General features: G+C 42.8%; 2 protein-coding genes and 4 non-coding genes across 8 annotated transcripts in view; 3 read left to right on the forward strand and 3 right to left on the reverse strand.

Moving 5' to 3' along the window:
- The window catches only part of mpv17l2 (MPV17 mitochondrial inner membrane protein like 2), a 33,491-nt gene extending 30,499 nt beyond the window's left edge, over positions 1–2,992 (forward strand). The window contains exon 5 of the mRNA XM_060940560.1: positions 1,358–2,992. Coding sequence (XP_060796543.1) covers positions 1,358–1,441 — 84 coding nt within the window. The 3' untranslated portion in view covers positions 1,442–2,992. The remainder of the gene's footprint in view (positions 1–1,357) is intronic.
- A 306-nt stretch (positions 2,993–3,298) lies between these two features.
- On the reverse strand, positions 3,299–3,371 carry trnav-uac (transfer RNA valine (anticodon UAC)). The gene has a single exon. It is a non-coding gene; the product is annotated as a tRNA-Val (tRNA).
- A 479-nt stretch (positions 3,372–3,850) lies between these two features.
- trnav-uac (transfer RNA valine (anticodon UAC)) lies at positions 3,851–3,923 on the reverse strand. Its single transcript has one exon. It is a non-coding gene; the product is annotated as a tRNA-Val (tRNA).
- A 784-nt stretch (positions 3,924–4,707) lies between these two features.
- On the reverse strand, positions 4,708–4,780 carry trnav-uac (transfer RNA valine (anticodon UAC)). Its single transcript has one exon. It is a non-coding gene; the product is annotated as a tRNA-Val (tRNA).
- A 1,209-nt stretch (positions 4,781–5,989) lies between these two features.
- Positions 5,990–6,062, forward strand: trnav-uac (transfer RNA valine (anticodon UAC)). Its single transcript has one exon. It is a non-coding gene; the product is annotated as a tRNA-Val (tRNA).
- A 10,435-nt stretch (positions 6,063–16,497) lies between these two features.
- Positions 16,498–23,141, forward strand: LOC132898893 (protein CIST1-like). Of its 3 annotated transcripts, none has more exons than XM_060940562.1 (4): positions 16,498–16,577; positions 19,233–19,622; positions 19,709–19,872; positions 20,350–23,141. In XM_060940562.1, the coding sequence occupies exons 1-4, from the start codon at positions 16,520–16,522 to the stop codon at positions 20,395–20,397; spliced, it is 660 nt and encodes a 219-aa protein (XP_060796545.1). In that variant the 5' UTR covers positions 16,498–16,519; the 3' UTR covers positions 20,398–23,141. The 3 variants fall into 3 exon arrangements, with proteins under 3 accessions (XP_060796545.1, XP_060796544.1, XP_060796546.1); XM_060940561.1 differs by lacking the exon at positions 16,498–16,577 and adding an exon at positions 16,632–17,208; XM_060940563.1 differs by lacking the exon at positions 16,498–16,577 and adding an exon at positions 16,871–17,208 and having other exon boundaries at positions 19,233–19,592.
- The last annotated feature ends 1,500 nt before the right edge of the window (positions 23,142–24,641 follow it).

A 24,641-nucleotide genomic window follows, 5' to 3' on the forward strand; every position in this document is an offset into this window, starting at 1 on the left:
AGTGCCGTCTAAGGGCCCGAAGATCACGAGCACCCAGTATGGTTTTCCGGCCTTGACCCTTACGCACAGAGATTCTTCCAGTTTCTCTGAATCTTTTGATGATATTATGCACTGTAGATGATATGTTCAAACTCTTTGCAATTTTACACTGTCGAACTCCTTTCTGATATTGCTCCACTATTTGTTGGCGCAGAATTAGGGGGATTGGTGATCCTCTTCCCATCTTTACTTCTGAGAGCCGCTGCCACTCCAAGATGCTCTTTTTATACCCAGTCATGTTAATGACCTATTGCCAATTGACCTAATAAGTTGCAATTTGGTCCTCCAGCTGTTCCTTTTTTGTACCTTTTAACTTTTCCAGCCTCTTATTGCCCCTGTCCCAACTTTTTTGAGATGTGTTGCTGTCATGAAATTTCAAATGAGCCAATATTTGGCATGAAATTTCAAAATGTTTCACTTTTGACATTTGATATGTTGTCTATGTTCTACTGTGAATACAATATCAGTTTTTGAGATTTGTAAATTACATTCCGTTTTTATTTACAATTTGTACTTTGTTCCAACTTTTTTGGAATCGGGGTTGTATGCATAATTTTGACCCTGTGTTGATTTCAGAAAACCCAAAGAAAATTAAAACTTGTGCACCAAATTCTAGTGGGTTTGTTTGTTTGTTCGTTTTTAATTAAAGATGTATGCTGTACAATCATTCTGCCACAGAAAAAGAACAGTTCAGAGAAATTACTGAAAGCCCAAATATTGCCATGACATTCATATCCAAGCTGACATTCATGTCATTGTATGTAAACTTCTGACCACAACTGTAGCAGAAAACAACCTTCGGAAGAAACAATTTCAATGTCTTTACTGTATTTTACTTATTTACTGTAATTATGATCATAAATCATTATTAGTTTTAATCGAATCAACTTCATTTACTCTTTAGTGAAACTCAACATACTTGGCTTTGACTTAAAATGTATTCAGCATAAGATGAACTCCGTGTATGTGTTGCTTATATAATGACATCATGGCATGTGTGCATGGTTACATTTAGGATATAAAATCACCACAGGCAGACGACGGGTAAGATGGCGGCGGAGTACGTTTGAATTGTGTCCTCACTACTTGCTCACATATTTGTAGAACGTACCACAGTTATGATCGGGTAGTAGGTTCTTAACCGTCATTAGTCCGTGCTGAGAATTGGGATGCAGCTGGAGTTTTACTTTGGACATTTTTTATAAATCTTTCAGAGCTTCCACGTACTTTTTTTTTTTTTTTTCCCCCCATGAGTAAAAATGATCTGAATTTTTGTCCTCTTTTTCATTTTCTGTTTTTCATATTTTTTTTTTTACAGGAAGACCAACAAATGGATGAATTGGGACCAGAGGACTCGTCCATGTCTCCTACCTCAGCTAATCCACTGGATGATCAACTATAGTTCCACACCGAATTCCTCTTAAAGATTTTAGAGATTATTACTCGACTCTCTTTCACTCGGACCTAAAACTGACTTATTCAATTACTCAGATCAGTTCATACACCAGCACTGAACTTTTATCCGGCGTTCTCAAAACATGTCTAGACATGTTCACATTCTCACCAGTGAAGGGGATTCTCGCCGAGTTCAGTGTCATTTGGTGCAGCTAACCAATAATACACACACACTCGCTGACCACTTTATTAGGAACACTATACTACTCATGGGTAGTAATAAGATGATGGAACCATTCCTTTGTGATTGAGATCAGTTAAAACGAGCAGAATTTTTTTTTTTTTTTTAATCTGAAAAGTCCTCGTGTAGTTGTACCAAATGAAGAATAATAAAATAGTTTGATCTTGATTGAACACACTCCTGAAGACGCTCCTTTTAAAAGCTATTTCACAGTAAAATGGATTTTAATTTGTTTTGTTATATTAAAGTACATCATTAATGCAGTGTTCCAGGTCCAGTGTGGAGCTGCGGTAGTTATTTATCGTTATGTCTAAATTGTAATTTTTTCAACACTCTCCAGTTGGTTCAGTGATTTGCGCAGATCTTTGCTCCTCTGTATTGCTGATAATCATAAATTTATTTCAAATGACAAAGTCTTGCATGAATTGTTAGTGTTAAATACTATTTTTGAAGATTTGTTTGAAAGTGATTTTTTTTTTCCCTTTGATTTGGTTTGATACCTTTTGCCTTAATTTCTTGCCGTCCGACTGTTTTTACAAACGACTCTGCTGCTGTTTTTGTGAGAGGATTCACAGTCCACTTTATTAAGAACATATTTATACCTCAGTTTCATGCAGTTGTCTAATTAACCAGCGTGTGGAAGCAGCACAAGACGGAAAATCCTGCAGCTACAGGCCAAGAGTTTCAGTTAATGTTCACATCATGCATCACAATGAGGGGGAAAGTGTAAACAGGGTTTGGCAAGAAATGTGATCTCAGTGACTTTGTACTATGTTTTGTGCATTTTGAGATGCTTTTCTGTTCACCACAGTTGTAAAGAGTGGTTGTTTGAGTTACTGTATCCATCCTGTCGGCTCAAACCAGTCTAGCCATTCTCCTCAGACTTCTCTCATGAACAAGGTGATTCCACCCACAGAACTGCCACTCAATGATGCTGTATGAAACCGGTCTATAAAAGTTGCCAAAGGCAAGTGTATAATTATTTAGACATTTTTAAACATAATTATTTTGTGCAGCGCTAAACTGGCAGCTACAGTATAGACGCCCTCATTTGAGTTGTATTAACCTTGTAGCTTCAGTACAGAACTGAAGAAGCAAACTTCAGACACTGTATTGGCTGAACAACCACATTTGCAGTTGGTTAAACTGTGTGCATTTCTTTTTTCTCTCCTTTTTTTTGGGGGGGGGGGGTGAACCGTTGCTTTAAAAATTGACTATTTTATCTATTTTAACAGAGGTTAAAGCTGAGCTTTACCAGAGATTTTTACAGAAGTCTCATTGTAAATGTATTTCAACAAATAAATCTCATAATGTAAATGTGATGTCAGCACTTTCTTTTATTTCCTAAAAATAGTTCTTCTGCCATTAAAATGAGTATTGAATAGCATTCAGTGGTGGTGAGAGTGATGTTCATGATCATTTGTTCACCATAATATTGCTCACAGCTTATACAATATGGTTCTACATAGTGAAGATGCACTCGTGTAGTAATATACTGTTGAGATAAGAAGCCAAGCACTTATTTCATAAAAAAGCAAAATCATCTGGCAATAGAATAAGTCTATTTAAAGCTTGAAATGAGGACAGATCTGTAACAGTGCAGTGTCATGTCAGGAAAATAAGTGGCTCCACTGGGGATTGAACCCAGGATCTTCTGCGTGTAAAGCAGATGTGATAACCACTACACTATGGAACCAACATAACCTGTAAAGGCTTGAGTCTGCATACGTGTAGTAGAATAATTTTCAGTTATGAGGGAAAATCTTGAATTGTTTTCTATTAAGTTTTTATGTTGTATTTGGAAATACTCTCTGAAAATTCTTTTCCATAACAGCTACCTTACTCACCCTTACTGGCAATAACAAGTGTATTTTTCTATGTATAATCATGTTAATGTTTGCTTCTGTAAAGAGGTGAGACCCTGGAGTAGTTCCTGTTTACCCGCTAGGAAACGTGCATGGAGGTTTTTGATCTGAACATTGCACAGCATTTTGTTGCCATCGAAAGCTTTTTAACTCCATCTTGAGCACTTATTTCACAAAGAAACAAAATCATCTGGCAAAAGAACAAGCCCCTTTAAAGCCTGAAATGAGGACAGATCTGTAACAGTGCAATGAGTAAATTCTAGCATCTGCAAAAACAAACTCAACAGTCCCATAGCTCAGTTTGAGCACATGGTTCCACTGGGGATTGAACCCATGACCTTCTGCATGTAAAGCAGATGTGATGACCACTACACTACAGAACCAACTAGAGAGTAGCCTGGATTTTGGATATTCCATTACTATCTGTGAAGACTTGAATCTGCGTACATGTCGTAGAATAATTTTCAGTTATGAGGGAAAATCTTGAATTGTTTTCTATTAAGTTTTTATGTTGTATTTGGAAATACTCTCTGAAACTCATCTCATTATCTATAGCCGCTTTATCCTTCTACAGGGTCGCAGGCAAGCTGGAGCCTATCCCAGCTGACTACAGGCAAAAGGCAGGGTACACCCTGGACAAGTCACCAGGTCATCACAGGGCTGACACATAAACACAGACAACCATTCACAGTCACCCTAACCTGCATGTCTTTGGGAGAAACCGGAGCACCCAGACACGGGGAGAACATGCAAACTCCACACAGAAAGGCCCTCGAACCCAGGACCTTCTTGCTGTGAGGTGACAGCGCTAACCACTACACCACGCTGCTGCCCTTTCTGAAACTTCTTTTCCATAACAGCTACATTACCCACCCTTACTGGCAATAATAAGTGTATTTTTCTATGTATAATCATGTTAATGTTTGGTTCTGTAAAGAGGTGAGACCCTGGAGTAGTTCCTGTTTACCCGCGAGGAAACGTGCATGGAGGTTTTTGGTCTGATCATCTAACTTTGTACAGCATTTTGTTGCCATCGAAAGCTTTTTAACTCCATCTCGAGCACTTATTTCACAAACAAACAAAATCATCTGGCAAAAGAACAAGCCCCTTTAAAGCTTGAAATGAGGACAGATCTGTAACAGTGCAGTGTCATGTCAGGAAAACAAGTGGCTCCACTGGGGATTGAACCCAGGACCTTCTGCGTGTAAAGCAGATGTGATAACCACTACACTATGGAACCAACATGGCCTGTACAGACTTGAGTCTGCATACGTGTAGTAGAATAATTTTCAGTTACGAGGGAAAATCTTGAATTGTTTTCTATTAAGTTTTTATGTTGTATTTGGAAATACTCTCTGAAACTTCTTTTCCATAACAGCTACATTACTCACCCTTACTGGCAATAACAAGTGTATTTTTCTATGTATAATCATGTTAATGTTTGGTTCTGTAAAGAGGTGAGACCCTGGAGTAGTTCCTGTTTACCCACGAGGAAACGTGCATGGAGGTTTTTGGTCTGAACATCTAACTTTGTACAGCATTTTGTTGCCATCGAAAGCTTTTTAACTCCATCTCGAGCACTTATTTCACAAAGAAACAAAATCATCTGGCAAAAGAACAATTAAAACTTGAAATGAGAATAAATCTGTAAGTGCAATGAGTAAATTCTAGCATCTGCAAAAACAGACTCCAACATAGCTCCACTGAGGATTGAACCCAGAACCTTCTGTGTGTAAAGCAGATGGAATGACCACTACACTATAAAACCAACCAGAGACTACCCTGGAATTTGGACATTCCATTAATACGTCTGAAGCTTTTTTTATAAAACACAACATGAATCTGCATACGTTATATGATCATTTTCAGTTACGAGGGAAAATCTTGAATTGTTTTTTTTATTAAGTTCTTAAATTGTATTTGGAAATAGTCTGTGACATTTCCATAACAGCTACATTTCTCACCCTTACTGGCAATAAAAGTGTGTTTCTCTATGTATAATCATGTTAATGTATGGTTCGCCTGAGTACTTGATTTATATTAACATTTTATTCACCAGCCCTGTGATGACCTGGTGACTTGTCCAGGGTGTGCCCTGCCTTTTGCCCGTAGTCAGCTGGGATAGGCTCCAGCTTGCCTGCGACCCTGTAGAATGGGATAAAGCGGCTAGAGCAAATGAGATGAGATGCGGTTTTATTCACCTCACCACCATAATCAAGCTAAATGACTGAATGGTATTATAAAGAAGACATAATGGAGGGCTGACCAAATTAAAGATTCAAAAAAGACTATCTATATAATTTTTCTGCCAATTAAGTGTTCAATTCAGATTTAAAAAAAAAAAGCTTAATATTGAAAGGGAGTGGGTCTTGTAGAGAAATGGTCCATTGAGGCCATGTCTTGAGAAACTACAATTCATTCACTGTGCTGTTACAAGACTTTCTGAGTTGGTTCCATAGTGTAGTGGTCATCATGTCTGCTTTACACGCAGAAGGTCCTGGGTTCAATCCCCAGTGGAACCATGTTTTTGATATGGCCATGAGGCCATTAACTCCATTTGTAGAGATGCTAGAATTTACTCATTGCACTGTTGCAGATCTATACTCATTTCAAGCTTTAAATAGACTTATTCTATTGCCAGATGATTTTGCTTCTTTGTGAAACAAGCGCTTGAGTTGGAGTTAAAAACCTTTTGATGGCAATAAAATGCTGTACAAACTTCAATGTTCAGACCAAAAAGCTCCATGCACATTTCCTAGTGGGTAAATAGGAACTACTCCAGGATCTCATCTCTTTACAGATTTTCCTGCAGTTTACCAACCTCTAAAAGGTCACCCTGTCAGGTGTGAGCCACATGTCAAAAGAATCCAGATGAATCAACTTGTTCCTCTTTCTCTATACTCAGATATTTCACCTTTTGGGCATCCCTGGAAGCACTGCTTCAACTTGGTGAGTATGGAAGGTGTTAACTGAATGTACTGATGCATAGATTTCTCAACAAGACCTACTCCCTTTCAATATAAAGCTTTTTTTTTTTTTAAGAATCTGAACTTAACACTTAGTTAGCAGAGAAATAAATAGTAATTTATGAATCTTTAATATGGTCAACCCTCCATTATGTCTTCTTTATATTAGCAGTCAGTCATTTAGCCTGGTTATGGTGACGAGACGAATCAAATATTAACATAAATTAAGTATTCAGTTCTGTTAAGCTTCTTTAAAAAATATCTTAATATTGAAAGGGAGTGGGTCTTGTAGGGAAATCTACAGTGGTGCTTGAAAGTTTGTGAACCCTTTAGAATTTTCTATATTTCTGCATAAATATGACCTAAAACATCATCAGATTTTCACACAAGTCCTAAAAATAGATAAAGAGAACCCAGTTAGACCAATGAGACAAAAATATTATACTTGTTCATTTATTTATTGAGGAAAATGATCCAATATTGCATATCTGTGAGTGGCAAAAGTATGTGAACCTCTAGGATTTGCAATTAATTTGAAGGTGAAATTAGAGTCAGGTGTTTTCAATCAATGGGATGACAATCAGGTGTGAGTGGGCACCCTGTTTTATTTAAAGAACAGGAATATATCAAAGTCTGATCTTCACAACACATGTTTGTGGAAGTGTATCATGGCACGAACAAAGGAGATTTCTGAGGACCTCAGAAAAAGCGTTGTTGATGCTCATCAGGCTGGAAAAGGTAACAAAACCATCTCTAAAGAATTTGGACTCCACCAATCCACAGTCAGACAGATTGTGTACAAATGGAGGAAATTCAAGACCATTGTTACCCTCCCCAGGAGCGGTCAACCAACAAAGATCACTCCAAGAGCAAGGCATGTAATAGTCGACGAGGTCACAAAGGACCCCAGGGTAACTTCTAAGCAACTGAAGGCCTCTCTCACATTGGCTAATGCTAATGTTCATGAGTCCACCATCAGGAGAACACTGAACAACAAATGGTGTGCATGGCAGGGTTGCAAGGATAAAGCCCCTGCTCTCCAAAAAGAGCATTGCTGCTCGTCTGCAGTTTCCTAAAGATCATGTGGACAAGCCAGAAGGCTATTGGAAAAATGTTCTGTGGACGGATCAGACCAAAATAGAACATTTTGGTTTAAATGAGAAGCGTTATGTTTGGAGAAAGGAAAACACTGCATTCCAGCATAAGAACCTTATCCCATCTGTGAAACATAGTGGTGGTAGTACCGTGGTTTGGGCCTGTTTTGCTGCATCTGGGCCAGGACGGCTTGCCATCATTGATGAAACAATGAATTCTGAATTATACCAGCGAATTCTAAAGGAAAATGTCAGGACATCTGTCCATGAACTGAATCTCAAGAGAAGGTGGGTCATGCAGCAAGACAACAACCCTAAGCACACAAGTCGTTCTACCAAAGAATGGTTAAAGAAGAATAAAGTTAATGTTTTGGAATGGCCAAGTCAAAGTCCTGACCTTAATCCAATCGAAATGTTGTGGAAGGACCTGAAGCAAGCACTTCATGTGAGGAAACCCACCAACATCCCAGAGTTGAAGCTGTTCTGGGCTGCAGCCTGAAGAGCCATTCAGGGCTGCACCCTGCCCCCCACCTTGGCTCCTCAGACCATCTCTCTGTGATGCTAATACCTGCATACAAGCCCCTGCTGATCAGGAAAAAACCCACAGTGAAGCAGGTGAGGGTTTGGCCTGTGGGAGCTATGGAAGCATTATAGGACTGCTTCGAGCACACAGGCTGGGACATGTTCAAGGCAACTGCTACATACAATGATCACACGCAGGTGGAGGAGTATGCTGAGTCTGTCTCTGCATTCATTCAGAAGTGCATAGAGGATGTTAGTGTGATCAGAAACAACTCCACACGGGCCAACGAGAAACCCTGGATGACCAGAGAGGTGCACGCAATGCTGAACGCATGGAATGGCGCTTTTAAATCTGGTGACATGGTGGCACTCAGAACAGCTAGAGCCAACCTGAACTGTGCCATAAGAGCTGCAAAGTGTGCCTATGGCCAGAAAGTGCAGGACTTCTTCCATGACCCCATGAACACCAGACGAATGTGGCAGGGTATCCAAGTCATCACAGACTACAAAGCTACTCCTCCCCCCTGCGATGACAACATCAACTTTCTCAATGAACTCAATAACTTCTTTGGGAGGTTTGAGGCACTCAACACCACTCCTGTGAGGAAATTTATTCCTCGCCCTGATGAGCAGCCGATCAGTCTGGACACAGCTAATGTCCGCAGAACCCTGAGGAGAGTGAACACACAGAAAGCAGCCGGTCCTGATGGCATACCAGAATGGGTGCTCAAAGAATGTGTTTATCAGCTGCCTGGGGTTCTCACGGACATTTTCAACACCTCGCTGATCCAGACTGTGGTACCAACCTGTCTAAAGACTGCTACAGTCATCCCGGTGCCTAAAGAACCCATAATCTCCTCCTTCAATGATTACCGCCCTGTAGCACTCACCCCCATAATGATGAAGTGCTTTAAGAGGCTGGTAAAGGACCACATTGTCTCCAGACTCCCCCCCCACATTCGACCCATACCAGTTTGCTTATTGCCCTAAACGCTCCACAGAGGACGCCATCTCCTCTGTACTCCATCTGAGCTTAGAACATCTGGAAGGGAAGGACACACATGTGTGGATGTTGTTTTTGGACATCAGCTCAGCATTCAATACCATCATCCTACAGCACCTGGTGAGCAAACTGGCTCCTCTTGGTTTCAGCTCCCCCCTGTGTAACTGGCTGCTTGACTTTCTCACCAACAGACGTCAGTCTGTGCGGGTGGGCAACAACACCTCCAGTGTCATCTCCCTGAGCACTGGCTCCCCTCAGGGCTGTGTCCTGAGCCCGCTGCTGTTCACCCTGATGACCCATGACTGCTGTCCCAGGTCCACTACTAACCATATCGTGAAGTTTGCAGATGACACAACAGTAGTGGGCCTTATCCAGGGTGACAATGACATGGCCTACAGAGAGGAGGTGATACACCTAGTGGACTGGTGCAAAACCAACAACCTGATCCTGAATGTCGCCAAAACCAAGGAGATCATCGTTGACTTCAGGAGGAACCGCCCCACTTACACACTGCTCATCATCAATGACACAGCAGTGGAGATAGTCAGCAGCACAAAGTTCCTGGGGGTGCAGATAACGGACACTCTGACCTGGTCCCATCACACTGGGGCCCTTGTAAAGCATGCTCAGAAGCGCATGCACTTCCTGCGCTGGATGAAGAAGGCACATCTCCCCCCTCCAATTCTCACCACCTTCTACAGAGGCACTATAGAGAGCATACTGACTTGCTGCATCTCTGTCTGGTCAGGAGCCTGCAGGGCCTCTGACTGGAAGTCCCTGCAGAGGGTGGCGAAGACAGCAGAGAAAATCATCGGGACTTCACTTCCTCTGATACAGGATATTGCAGAAAAATGCTCCCTGACCAGGGCTTGCAACACCAGCAGAGACACCTCCCACCCCTACTATGGACTGTTCTCTTTGCTGGTTTCTGGAAAGAGGCTATGCAGCCTCTGGAGTAGAACAACCAGATTCTACAACAGCTTTTTCCCACATGCCATAAGACTGTTGAACCGAATTAATCCCCCCACCACCACCTAGGCAATATACTTTATATTCAGGCAATACACTTTATATTGTATATAGGATTTTATACACAGTTTTCTTTTATATATATATATATATATATATATATATATATATATATATATATATATATATATATATTTAGCATTTTTTTAGATAATATACTTGCTACTGTTTCATTTCTGCACTACATTGAGCCAAAGCAACAAAATCTCATTCTGATGTTGTAGAACTAGTTGAAGGTGGGTGGAGCACAGAAGCACGGCAGGCCAGAACTGAGTTCTCACAAAAATCTTTTATTTGTGCTTCACAGCGTCTTATTTCGTTTGCACACACACACGCACACAAGTGTCCAGGTTGGGGAGAGCTCCCTTCCTCTGCTCTCCCTCTCCTCTTATAGGGCATGGTCACTGGGGAAGACACACAAACACAGGTTAATTCCCATCAGGTGCAGTGATTCTGCTACTTACCTTCCCTGACTCCACCCTCCATTCACAGACCGACGCTTGACCATGCCCCTGCTGCCAAATACCCCCACCGCCCGATTCAGGCCAGGGAGCAGTCCGGCCTGCAGCTGACTCCCCCCCCCCAACAGGAGAGGAAATCCACAACGACCATTTGCGCCTCCAGCCTGTGGACCACCTCGAACTTAAACGGCTGGAATGCCAGATACCAACGGGTGATTGGCGCGTTGGCATCCTTCATGCGGTGGAGCCACTGCAGGGGCATGTGGTCCGAACAGAGGGTGAAAGGGCGCCCCAGCAGGTAGTAGTGGAGGGCGAGGACCACCCACTTGATGGCGATGCATTCCTTTTCTATTGTGCTGTGCCTGCCCTCACGCACTGATAGCTTCCGGCTGATGTACAGCACTGGATGGTCCTCCCCCTCCTGGAACAGAACAGCCCCCAGCCCTCTGTCTGACATGTCCATCTGCAAAACAAAGGGCAGAGAAAAGTCAGGGGAGTGTAACAGTGGCCCCCCACACAGTGCAGCCTTTACCTCAGAGAAAGCCCGCTGGCATTGCTCCATCCACTGGACCGGATCTGGTGCCCCCTTTTTAGTGAGATCAGTCAGCGGGCTGGTGACGTCCAAATAATTAGGTATAAACCTACGATAGTAGCCAGCTAGCCCCAGAAACTGTCTCACCCCCTTTTTGGTCTTTGGCCTCAGGCAGGCCGCAATCGCTGCTGTCTTATTAATTTGGGGACGCACCTTCCCATTGCCCAAGTGGAAGCCCAGATACCATACTTCCACCCGCCCAATCGCACACTTCTTGGGTTGGCTGTGAGGCCTGCTCGCCTCAGCGACCTAAGGACGGCCCTTAGGTGTTCTAAGAGCCGCGGCCAGTCATTACTATAAATAATGATGTCATCCAAGTATGCGACCACGTAGGTGGCGTGGGGGCAGAGGACCCTATCCATAAGCCGCTGGAACGTAGCGGGCACCCCAAACAGCCCAAAAGGAAATGTGATGAACTGGTGTAAGCCAAACAGTGTGGAAAAGGCCATTTTCTCTCGGGATAGTGGAGTCAAGGGGATCTGCCAATATCCCTTTGTCAAATCCAGTGTCGAATAAAAACGAGCTGTGCCTAGTCAATTGAGCAACTCATCAATACGAGGCATTGGGTATGCATCGAATTTAGACACCACGTTGACTTTTCTATAGTCCACACAGAACCGGACCGACCCGTCAGCCTTGGGAACCAAGACCACCGGGCTGCTCCAGTCACTGTGGGACTCCTTGACGATGCCCATTTTGAGCATGGCCTCAAGTTCTTCCCAAACCACCTTTTTTTTGTGTTCGGGCAGTCTGTAAGGGCGGCTGCGCACTACTACCCCCTGGGGCATCTCAATGTGGTGTTCTATGAGGTGGGTGTGGCCAGGCAGGGGCGAGAACATGTCAGAAAATTCTGTCTGCAACTGGGCAACCTCCGTGAGTTGGGTCGGGGAGAGGTGGTCTCCACAGGGGACCGCAGCGGTGGGCAATGTCAATTTTCCTTTTTGAACCTCCAGCCCCAGCTCCGCCTTCTCTGGAACCACCGACACCAATGCTATGGGGACCTCCTCGTTCCAAAGTTTTAACAGATTGAGGTGGTAAATCTGTAACACCCCACCCCTGTCTGTTTGCCTCACCTCATAGTCGACGTCCCTGACTCGTCGTGTAACCTCAAAGGGTCCTTGCCACTTGGCGATCAATTTGGAGCTCGAGGTGGGCAACAACAAGAGTACTTTATCTCCCGGTGTGAATTCCCTAAGGCATGTGCCCCGTTGTACAGACGGACTTGACATTCTTGGGCCTGCCGCAAATTCTCCTGGGTTAGGTGCGTGAGTGTGTGGAGTTTGGCGCACAGGTCGATAACGTATTGAATTTCATTTTTACTTGTTGAAGGCCCCTCCTCCCAATTTTCATGCAGAACATCTAGAATGCCCATGTGGGTTTCCTCCGGGTGCTCCGGTTTCCCCCACAGTCCAAAGACATGCAGGTTAGGTTAACTGGTGACTCTAAATTGACCGTAGGTGTGAATGTGAGTGTGAATGGTTGTCTGTGTCTATGTGTCAGCCCTGTGATGACCTGGTGACTTGTCCAGGGTGTACCCCGCCTTTCGCCCATAGTCAGCTGGGATAGGCTCCGGCTTGCCTGCAACCCTGTAGAACAGGATAAAGTGGCTAGAGATAATGAGATGAGACATCTAGAATGCCACGCAGCTTAGGCCCATATAATAATTCGAATGGGGAGAACCCCGTGGAGGCTTGCGGGACCTCTCGCACTGCGAATAACAGGGGCTCGAGCCATTTATCCCAGTTGCATGCGTCCTCGCTTACAAATTTCCGAATTATGTTCTTGAGGGTGCAATTGAACCATTCAACTAAGCCATCCGTTTGTGGGTGATAAACGCTGGTGCGGATAGGCTTAATTCCCAGTAACCCATACAGTTCGCGCAGTGTGCGTGACATAAACGTAGTGCCTTGATCAGTCAGAATCTCTTTGGGGATTCCGACTCGGGAGATGACACAGAAGAGTGCTTCTGCCATACTATGTGCTGAGATATTGCGAAGAGGCACTGCTTCTGGATATTGTGTTGCATAGTCCACCAGAACTAAAATAAAGCGATATCCTTGTGTTGACCGATCTATTGGCCCAACAAGATCCATCCCAATTCTTTAGAACGGGGTCTCGATTAATGGCAGAGGGTGCAGAGGCGCTTTTGGAATGGCCACGGGATTTACTAACTGGCATTCACGGCACGCCGTACACCACCTACAGACATCGCCGCGAATCCCTGGCCAATAGAACCAGGCCATTATTCAGGCTAGTGTCTTATCCTGCCCCAAGTGTCTGGGCATGGGATTAAAGTGAGCCGACTGGAATATAAATTCCCAGCGGCTTGTTGGGATTAAAGGCTGCGTTATCGGTTCCTTAGTCTGAGTGTCCTGCACCACTCGGTATAGCCTATCCTTAATAATGGAGAAATAGGGGAAGGACGAGGTGGTGTTTGGCTGGAGCGTTTGACCATCGATTACTCTCACTTGGTCAAATGCATACCATAGAGTTTCATCTCGCAACTGCTCCAACGGGAAATCCGTGAGGGATTCCCCGAGAGAGGGAGGAGGAGCCTGCTGCTCCTCACTCTGACACGGTGATGACGTAGACGGCTCTGTTACAGCTGCTCCCACCAATGCCACACCGGGACCTCCCCCCGCTAAATTATGGCAGGCTCCACTCTTCACTAAATGTGCCATTAATTCCCTAAATCCTGGCCAATCAGTCCCCAAAATTATCGAGTGGGTAAGGTGAGGATTAACGGCTGCATTTACTCTAAATTTCTCCCCTCAAAATAGAATGTGGACTGACACTAAAGGGTAGTTGTGAACATCCCCATGCACACACAACACCTTCACCAATTGTGCTCCCCCCAATGCCTCGTCTTGCACCAGGCTTTGGTGGATTGAGGTCTGATTACAGCCGGAGTCCACCAAAGCCTGATATGTATCCCCTTGGATACTCACCGGTATGCGATACGCTCTGGCCTGATCGAGGGTGGTCCCTGGCACGTCGGGGATCCAGACCACCACGCCCACCTCCATCGCCAAGCACTGATGCTGGAGGTGCCCTGGCTCCCCACAGTGCCAGCATACCGGCTCAGGCTCTCCCTCTGCACCGGTGTTCCGGAGCTCACTCACTTGAGGGGGGGAAGACACAGACACGGAAGTAGGAAACGGTAGGGCACCGCAGGTGCGGCGGGCTGGCTGGGGTGAAGCCGGCCCCCGCCTCCGTGGTGGGAGAATGGGGCGAGGACGAGGAACAGAAGGGGAGAGAGAGAGAGAAAAGAGGGGAGAAGAGGAGACACGCTGTCCTGCCGTCGGAACAGCTGCCATATGGTCCTCTGCCAGCACGATGGCCTGATCCAGCAATGTCAGGCAATGGTACTGGACCCACTCTGCTGTTTCTTCTGGAAGTCGGGCGATTAATTTTTCCAGTGCCACCAGGTTGATGATTCCATCGGCGTCGCGGTTGTCGGCCCTCAGCCACCACCGGCAGGCGTCCCGGAGTTGCTGGCCATATGCGAACGGCCGGCTGACCTCCTTCAGCCGCAGCGCGAGGAAGCGCTGCCGTTGCTGCTCCGGGGTGCGCCCCATACATTGGTGGACGGCCCTGCAGAGGTCGGCATAGACTAGCTGGCTGTTGGCGGGGAGCTGTAGCGCGGCCAGCTGCGCCTCGCCTGTTAGCAGGGGGAGGAGGCGCACCACACACTGTTCCACCGGCCAACCCCACACCTCTGCTGCCTGCTCAAAAAGAGCGAGGAAGGCTTCAGGGTCGTCCTGTGGACCCATCTTCATTAGGGTGAGGTGGGGAGGGTCTGTGGCGGTGGTGATGGTGTACCCTGCCGACGCGAGCAGGTGCCGGAACATCTAGCGATCTTCCTGCTGCGCCAGCACCAGGGCTTCGAACCATTGTTCCTGCTCCTTCCAGAGGGGGACTAGCACCTGGTGCTGGCTCTGTTGGGCTGTGGCGAGGGCATGGACCAGGTCCTTGAAGGGGGAGGACTCCATGAGGCTGTTCTCTTCTGTACTCCGTCCCTGGTTTCGGCACCACTGTAGAAATAGTTGAAGGTGGTTGGAGCACAGAAGCACAGCAGGCCAGAACTGAGTTCTCACAAAAACCTTTTATTTGCGCTTTTCAGCATCTTATTTCGCTTGCTCGCCCATGCCCACACACACACACACACACACACACACACGCACACAAGTGTCCAGGTTTGGGAGAGCTCCCTTCCTCTGCTCTCCCTCTCCTCTTATAGGGCATGGTCACTGGGGAAGACACACAAACACAGGTTAATTCCCATCAGGTGCAGTGATTCTGCCACTTACCTTCCCTGACTCTGCCCTCCATTCACAGACCAACGCTTGACCACGCCCCCGCTGCCACAGATGTGTATTGTTTGATGCAAATCTGAATGACAATAAAGAAAGTCTAAGTTCTGTATGGAGGAATGGGCTAAAATTTCTCCAAGCCGGTGTGCAGGACTGATCAACAGTTACCGGAAACGTTTAGTTGCAGTTATTGCTGCACAAGGGGGTCACACCAGATACTGAAAGCAAAGGTTCACATACTTTTGCCACTCACAGATATGTAATATTGGATCATTTTCCTCAATAAATAAATGACCAAGTATAATATTTTTGTCTCATTTGTTTAACTGGGTTCTCTTTATCTACTTTTAGGACTAGTGTGAAAATCTGATGATGTTTTAGGTCATATTCATGCAGAAATATAGAAAATTCTAAAGGGTTCACAAACTTTCAAGCACCACTGTAATAATTCTCATTATATATTCGGACAGCACTACAAAATCACTGAGTTGGAGCAGTGCTTCCAGGGATGCTAAAAAGGTGAGTGGAGAGAAAGAGGAACAATTACTGTAGATTCATTTGGATTCTTCAAATTTTTGCAGTAGAAAGAAAGAAAGAAAGAAAGAAAGAAAGAAAGAAAGAAAGAAAGAAAGAAAGAGATTTTCATCTCCATTTTGTTGACAGGAAACTGCATGCTAGCAACACAGCGAGTATCAGGAGGAATAAAAATGCTTTCCCTTTATGCGTTTGCCCTCTACTGGAAACATGCCATGCCATTTCTAAACTGGCAAGAGTTTGTCATGTAAATTTTAATACAGTGTGTGCACTCAGTGTTTGCAATGTGGGGGGGGACCCAAAAAACAATGTTTGCAGTCATTGTTTTTTTTTTTTTTAAATAACGTTATAACTAACCAACATTTTTTAAATCAGTGTGTGCAGATTTGCTGTGTGTCCACGTCCTGTTCTGAATGTGCTTCCTGTCCCGCTGGTGTGCTGTTTCATTACTCCAGCTGCAACATCATGGCTAAAGTGTTGTGTTCCCTTACAGATTTAATTATTGCTTTCAGCATGTTACAAGGTAAGCCTGATGAGTATTTTCCATCATTTGATGTGACTATTATACTGTTTTTGAACTGCTTAAAACAGGCTGCTTATGAACATGCACTATACAAAAAGACTTTGCACATTGTATCACTGTATTTTTGATGCCATGTGTACCGGTGATGGTTTTTATTACACTTCTTATTACACAGAAGTCAAAACACCTTACTACGTCTCTTACTAATTATTAATGTACTGCTATTAAGAACTCGGTTATATAAATCTGTTGTGATTAGGTGTGTCAGTTGTGTACTAAAATTATGTCCATTGCTCTCTCTCTCTCTCTCTCACTTTTTTCCTTATTTGCACCAAAGCTGGCCATTGTAGGCCTGTCAAGCATAACATATTATAATAACTTGATCCCTCTGTTAATATTAAGTGTACCTGTGCAAACAGTGACTAACCAGAGAGATTATTGGTAAGTCCTTGTTGAAGAAACCACACCTCTGCTATATAGCCACATCCTGTTAAGAGTGTGTGGTTACTGCAATATCAGCCAACAAGCTGGTTTCATTGTTGCTGCTGTTTATCGGCTACGTTGCTTAACACCATGGCGAAAGTCCTAGATGTCATGACAGTTTTAATCATTGCTTTGGGGATGTTACAAGGTAAGCCTTCTGAGGATTTTCATCAGTTCATGGGCCTGTTATACTGCTTTTGAACTGCACAAATTAAATTCATGGCTGAACCCATACATATCATCAGTGTTAAAAATTTACAAATGTACTGTAATACAAGAGGTTGTTGGTTGAAGAATATTTTCCACATAGAAAACTTCACTATCATGATGGATTCTCAATATTTAAAGGTAACTTTCTTTGGTGGAAGTGAACGGCATATTACAGCATGCAAAGGGAAATATAGTAAGGAATAAGGAATAAAACACAACAGCAAAGTATGCTTCTGTAAGAAAATAATCCAATTTGGGGTGCCAGCTGCTCTATAGCCGGATAATTCAAAATGCTTTTATTCCACTTGATTTGCCAATGATTATGTACAATTTTGACATAAAAGACATTTTATGTTTTTAACCATTTATTTGTTTTGTTTACTGTTGTGGAATGTCCTCATATCAAGATAGTTCCTGTTGTCACTTACTTTATAGCCAACCAACTTCAATTTTTTCTCTCTCTTGATGTTAATGAGACACAAAAAACACAGTTTGTCATGTTAACAAGAAACAGTAAAGCACAAAGTCCTCTGTTCTGGCAGAAAGAAAACCTACTGACACTGGAGAATCGTCCATAAATGTTAAATAAACATTACAGGCATTTAGCAGACTCTCTTATCCAGAGCAATGTACAACAAACCCAGAGCAGCCTGGAGAGCAGTTGGGGGTTAGAGGCCTTGCTCAAGGGTATGTCAGCTAGTCCTGCTGGTCCAGGGAATCAAACTGGTGACCTTTTTGCCCAAAAGCTGTTTCTTCTAACCATTAGGCCATGGCTTCCCCCAAAATAAGCATTTCCTAACAAGAAACGTCAATTTATTATACTTTTTGTTGTTGTTGTTAAATAACAACACCTTTTAAACCAGTTTATTATTGATCTTAGTTTTTGTGGTGTGTCTCTTATACAAGTCCCTGTGAATGAGCTGCTACTGTCAAAACGATGACATTAAAGTCAAAGTCAAAGTCCTTCCTGTGCCAGGATCTGGTCTGCCCAGGCAGTCTCCTGTCCCAGAACTAACCAGGCCCTTAAGGCACATTGGGTAGTGCCGATCTCCGCTTCTGTCACCCTCAGCCTCTCACCTATTATACAGCTAGGGTTACAGTGGGGGGCTAGACCTCTGATAATTGTGAGAGTTTGACTCCCCACTTCCAGTAGGTACCATTTTTATGATGGTCTTTAGTATGAACTGACCACGAGTAAAACTCACGATGACATTAAAACGTGCACATTAATATAAACCTATCAGCTAGCACTATTGTAAGAACTGCCATTATACACTGTCAGAAATAGGGGTACAGAAGGAGTCAATTTCTGTCCCCCAAGGTACAGTCTATACTACTGTACCCCCTATGGCTCATTACTGAACTTCAAGGTAACTAGGGTCAAAATGGTTCATATATAGAATACCTTTATTGTCACTGCACAAATGTACAACGAAATTTAGTTCATCACAGGAGAGCACAGCCGCTGCATACATATGCGCCGCCACTCTTGGGCACTTCAGCCCAAGGCCGTCCTTTGTTAACCTAACTGCATGTCTTTGAACTGTGGGGGAAACCAGAGCACCCAGAGGAAACCCACGCAGACATGGGGAGAACATGCAAACTCCACACAGAAAGGCCCCCGTCGGCCACTGGGCTCGAACCCAGAACCTTCTTGCTGTGAGGCAACAGTGCTAACCACTACACCACCGTATATATGTTCCCAAGCAGTATATAAAGGGTACCATTAAGTACCTTAGAGGGTACTGCACCAGTACAAGCCATTGTACTCCTAAAGGTACTTTGTTTTCTGAGAGTGTAGGAAATAAATTAACACCTTCTCACGAATCAAATTTGAGAATTCAGAAACACTGTGCTATAAAATTAGCATGTTACAAATTACTCAGTAGGAATAACTGTTGCATCATGCACTTCAGTGACACCAATTCCTGCTCAGGATAACGCTGAAAAATTTTTCACCAGAATCAACAGCTACCACGACCACTCCACCAGCAATGCAAATGACAGGACAAGACACCACTGAAACACACCATTCATCAAGCACAGCATCTTTGACCACCCATTCTACCTTTTTGACTAATTCTCCAAACACACTGACTTCAACTTTGAACAAAACAGATCGAGCAAGCAGCGCATCTCCTGAAACAAGCATCTCTCTAACAGCCACATCTTCACAGTCACACACATTGTCACATGGCGAGATCAACACCACGAACCCAAACAACACCACTTTAGTGGTCAGTAACAGCAGTGGAACCACTGCATTAAGGACAACTGAACTTGCTTCAGTAATAACCATCCTGTCATCTCCTGGAGAACCTGGTAAGACATTGATTACAACCCCAAGTTCAGGTAGTGTATTTAAGCAAGTTTGATAGTAAAACACATTGACTATTTTTGCTACAACACATAATTATGAACTTTATATTCTGATATAGCTCCCAGTAATAAAGGACAAGACAGCTTGGCGAGGAACCCAGGCCTTGTGGCCATCCTGTGCATTTTCTGTATCGTTTTGGCTTTGGTGATTGTGGTTGCAATCGCCAAGCTCATCAGCTGCAGAAAAACCTCGCAGTTTGAAAGGCTGGATGATGTACCGATGGTGAGGTTCTAATTGCTTACACTCTAGTATCATGTTATGGCTTTCCATCATCATTGATCATAACCAGATGGGCAAAGTGCTTATATATATATATATATATATATATATATATATATATATATATATATATATATATATATATATATATATATGGAGTTTGCATGTTCTCCCCGTGTCCGCGTGGGTTTCCTCCACAGTCCAAAGACATGCAGGTTAGGTTAACTGGTGACTCTAAATTGACCGTAGGTGTGAATGTGAGTGTGAATGGTTGTCTGTGTCTATGTGTCAGCCCTGTGATGACCTGGCGACTTGTCCAGGGTGTACCCCGCCTTTCGCCCGTAGTCAGCTGGGATAGGCTCCAGCTTGCCTGCGACCCTGTAGAAGGATAAAGCGGCTAGAGATAATGAGATGAGATGAGATATATATATATATATATATATATATTCTTTCACTAATTCTTTCTTTCACTCCCATCAGAGCAAGATTAAAGAGGATGCACCATTTGCTCGATACCCTTCACAGTAGACCAGACTTTGAAGACTTTCATCATGCTGGCATCAGGCATGAGAGTGTAAATGCAGACTGGGAAATGGGTGGAGTTTTGGATGGAGTCCAAAATGTCCTGCTTCATGTAAAAGCTGTAGTGCGTTGCTGTAATAACATAATGGCATGTCAGACATGTTTTAAGAATTAGAAATGATTTAATTTCAATGCTATTTTGAATTGTTTTAATGTTACAGTAAGACAGTTTGGTGTATTCACATGATTATAAGAGCATTGATGTGTGTGTGCATGTATGTGTGTATGAAACAAAGGTAGCATGAGTGTGTGCATGTGTAGGTGAGTATGTGGGATTATCAACTGAGTCATGTCATTTCTTTTGGCTTGAATGTCTGCCCACTATATCGTACATTCACTAACGAGACTTGATTTGCTGTTAAAACTATTGTTGGTCATGAGTGCAAAGATTGGTGAAGCTACAAATAATGAAGGGCATGCTTCAGCATAGCGTTGAGTATTTTTCGGTAATTGAAGCTTAATAAGAAATAATTATTTTTATACAATCAATACATTAACTAGGGTGGCACTGCCACCTCACATTTCCAGGTTCCTGACTTTAGGTTCTTCGCAGTGCAGTTTCTCCAGTTCTTCCCATATCCATAAGCTTCCACCAGGGGGGGCTGGTTTCCTTTTACCTCCCAAAGACAAGCCAGTAAGTGGATTGGTGACTCTAAATTGCCCCTAGGCGTGAATGTGTGTTTACATGGTGCTCTGTGATAGTCTGGAGTTCCATCCAGAGTGTATTCTCGCCTCACACACAGTGTTCCTGGGATAGGCTCCAGCTCTAATGAAAACCTGACCAGGATAAAGTGCTTTCTGAAGATGAATAAATGAAAGGTTGGAAATATTGACCTAAATGGGAAAAGGAAGTTTTGGAACTTATATATATATATATATATATATATATATATATATATATATATATATAAACACAAGCCCTGCGATGACCTGGCGACTTGTCCAGGGTGTACCCCGCCTTTCGCCCGTAGTCAGCTGGGATAGGCTCCAGCTTGCCTGCGACCCTGTAGAACAGGATAAAGCAGCTTAGAGATAATGAGATGAGATATATGCACACAATACTGTGCAAAAGTCTTAGGCACATGTAAAAAAAAAATACTGTGGACCAAAAATCAACATTTAAGAAAAAAATACCATAAACAGCAGTAAGCCATAATAAATTAAACAAAGTCAATATTTGGTGTGAGACGACCCTTTGCTTTAAAAAAAAAATAGTAGTCTCAGGTACAATGAGTGCAGTTTTATGCAGAAACGAGCTGTAGGTTTTACTGAGCATCTTACAGAACCAGCCACAGTTCTTCTGGACACTTTGTCTGTCACACTCGCTTCTTCAATTTGCACCAAAACCCAGCAGCCTTCATTATGTTTTCTTTTTTACTCTGAAACGTGCTCTCATGTAATATGCTGCTCAGATACAGACATTTTTTTTCCCTGTAACATTTAATTTTGTGCTGGAAAACAAACATTTGGACTCAAAAATGTTTTTGTACCGACTCGATAATGTTGAGGTCATAAAATAGAAATCTATCACAAAGTTTGAATGAAAATTTGCACAGTACTGTGTGTATATATATATATATATATATATCCATAACCACGTATCCTGTATAGGGTTGCAGGCAAGCTGGAGTCTATCCCAGCTGACTATGGGCGAGAGGCGGAGTACACCCTGGACGAGTTGCCAGATCACCACAGAGCTGACACATAGAGACAAACAACCATTCACACTCACACCTACGATCAATTTAGAGCCACCAATTAGTCTAACCACTGTGAGGAAAACCAGAGCACCTAGAGTAAACCCACACAGACACAGGGAGAACATGCAAACTACAGAGAAAGACCCCTGTCGGCCACTGGGCTTGAACCCAGAGTTCTTGCTTGAACTTCTTGCTGTGAGGCGACAGTGCTAACCACTACGCTGCTATATATATATATATATATATATATATATATTAGTGCTGTCAAGCGATTAAAATATTTAATTGCGATTAATGTCGCGACTGTCATAGTTAACTCGCGATTAATCGCAATTTAATCGCACATTTTTGTCACATAAAAAAAACATTGTAATTCTCTTATCAGCATAAAAAAGTGAATGGGCTTGCTTTGTACCAATGTTTTTTTTTATTGCAAAACATAACGCGTCTTGACACAGCCACTACAAAGTGAAACCTAAGCTGAGCACCGGCGCGGGGCTAGCAAGAGAACCATGAGTGAAGTGATCTACTGCTTGAGTGTCTACAACTCTAATCAGAGAGATAGATTACACAGTGACGGTAGCCTTGACATGCTTGATTATAATATAAAGTACACTATTATATTAACTTTAAGTTGTTCGTTGATAAATATTGCATTGAATCTGATCTTTACTGTTTCAGCTCACTTAACACATTTTGTACTTTTACACTTTCTGCCTGTTGATGCATCGCACTGTCCAATCAGAGGTGGCCAAATTTGCATATTACAGGAAGGATTTCTGGGATAGCATTGAGTTTACAGTTCAGAGGGATCTGGCTTCTTTAGACGCTGTCTTCTTAAAACTGAATAAATATTTAAAAAGAGCCAAATGAGCCAGTCTTTTGAACGGCTCTTTTCAAAGAACGGATCACAAAGATGCGGATCCCATCAAAGAGCCATAAATCCCATCTCTACTAGCGCGCCCTGCCCGCGCTGGTTCTTTTGGGGGGGGGGGGGGGGGGGGGGCAGAGGACTCTGGCTGTGTGGGGCGTGGCATTACAGTCTAGCTGCTATCGGTTTTCTAAGCAAAGTCTCTGTTCCAAGTTCCTGGCAGTTTCAAAAGCTTATGAAAAACCTACATCATGTCACAGAGCGTTAATCTCGCAATAAAAAAAAATTATCGCCGTTAAAATTGAGTCAAGTTAACGCGTTAATAACGTGACATTTTTGACAGCACTAATATATATATATATATATATATATATATATATATATATATATATATATATATATATAAAACCACTACGCTGCTATAATGAATACTTCATTTTCATAAACATTCTGGTGCACAGAGGGATGACATTATTTATACTGAAATGTAAACATTAACAAATAACAAATCAGTTAAATCAATCAATCGACAACCTCGACTCAACTCCAGAGATTGCTTTGCTTGGGTATGCACTCTCAGGAAAAGGGAACTAAACTGTACCTTTCATTTTTGCAAGAGCAGTATCCTCAGGGGTACATGTTTTGTAACTTGACTATGTACAGTATCTTTTACCTAGAAACGTGAATATATCGTACTGTATGTTTAGTTCTTTATTGAATAAATAAAAAAAAAACTTTTTAAGCATACACTATATCCATGTTTCAAATTGAAAAACATAATCCGGACCTGCCTGATCCACCCTGATGGCCTCCATGTGTTTGGAGTTTTTGTAACCAGAATATCTCTCGCTGCTGCTGAGGTTGGTACCACATAGAAACCATAAAGATGGCTGCGGATCCTCTTCCCTGAATAACCTTCGGACTGTAGTTGCTAAGAACAGTTTTGCACTCCAGTCTCCATCACTGAACAGTTAATTACTTAAGTTTGATACAGTAGACTTTAAGTTAAAACTATAATAATTTCCGGAATGACTGATGCTCATAAACTCACAAGTCCCTGTTTACACTATATAGTATACAGTTATAGAAAGAGGAATAATGTGTAATCGCACTATCTGATGTCACACAGATGAGGATGGGTTACACTCAATGTTTCTTTCTCATGTTGTCTCAGGGAGTTTTTCCTTGCCATCATCGCTTGTGGCTTGCTCATTAGGGATACATTTTTTAAAATATATAATTTACATGTGCTGAATTAATATATTTTTGTACAATGGACAATGTCCGTTGGAAAAATTAATTGAAATTAAAATTAAAATGCAAGTTAAAGGTACAAAATAGGTACCCCTATTTTCAGTTGTACCCCAAAAGGAACCATCCCTGGGAGAAGAAGAGTTTAATATTGTTTTTTTTGTTTTTGTTTTTTTCTGAAAGTGACACTATACCGTATATACACTCACAAATCAATTTAATAGGACACCTGCATGAACTCCAGTGCAATTGTCTGATCAGTCAATCAGTTCAGTCAATCTGATCAGGTCAATTTAACCTTTACAAAAAAGAAGTTTATTCGAGTGTGCTTCTCGTATACTTCTTTTAAACTAAAAATAAGAGATTAT

This window comes from Neoarius graeffei, chromosome 15 (genome assembly GCF_027579695.1).
Source record: "Neoarius graeffei isolate fNeoGra1 chromosome 15, fNeoGra1.pri, whole genome shotgun sequence".
Lineage (NCBI taxonomy): Eukaryota > Metazoa > Chordata > Actinopteri > Siluriformes > Ariidae > Neoarius > Neoarius graeffei.

Bases quoted from the DNA above. Each gene is read 5' to 3' on its own strand.
- LOC132898893 (XM_060940562.1), top strand. From the start codon at position 16,520: ATGGCTAAAGTGTTGTGTTCCCTTACAGATTTAATTATTGCTTTCAGC. The intron at 16,578-19,232 runs GTAAGCCTGATG...ATTTTTCACCAG, and splicing joins TGCTTTCAGCATGTTACAAG to AATCAACAGCTACCACGACC. The intron at 19,623-19,708 runs GTAGTGTATTTA...ATTCTGATATAG, and splicing joins GATTACAACCCCAAGTTCAG to CTCCCAGTAATAAAGGACAA.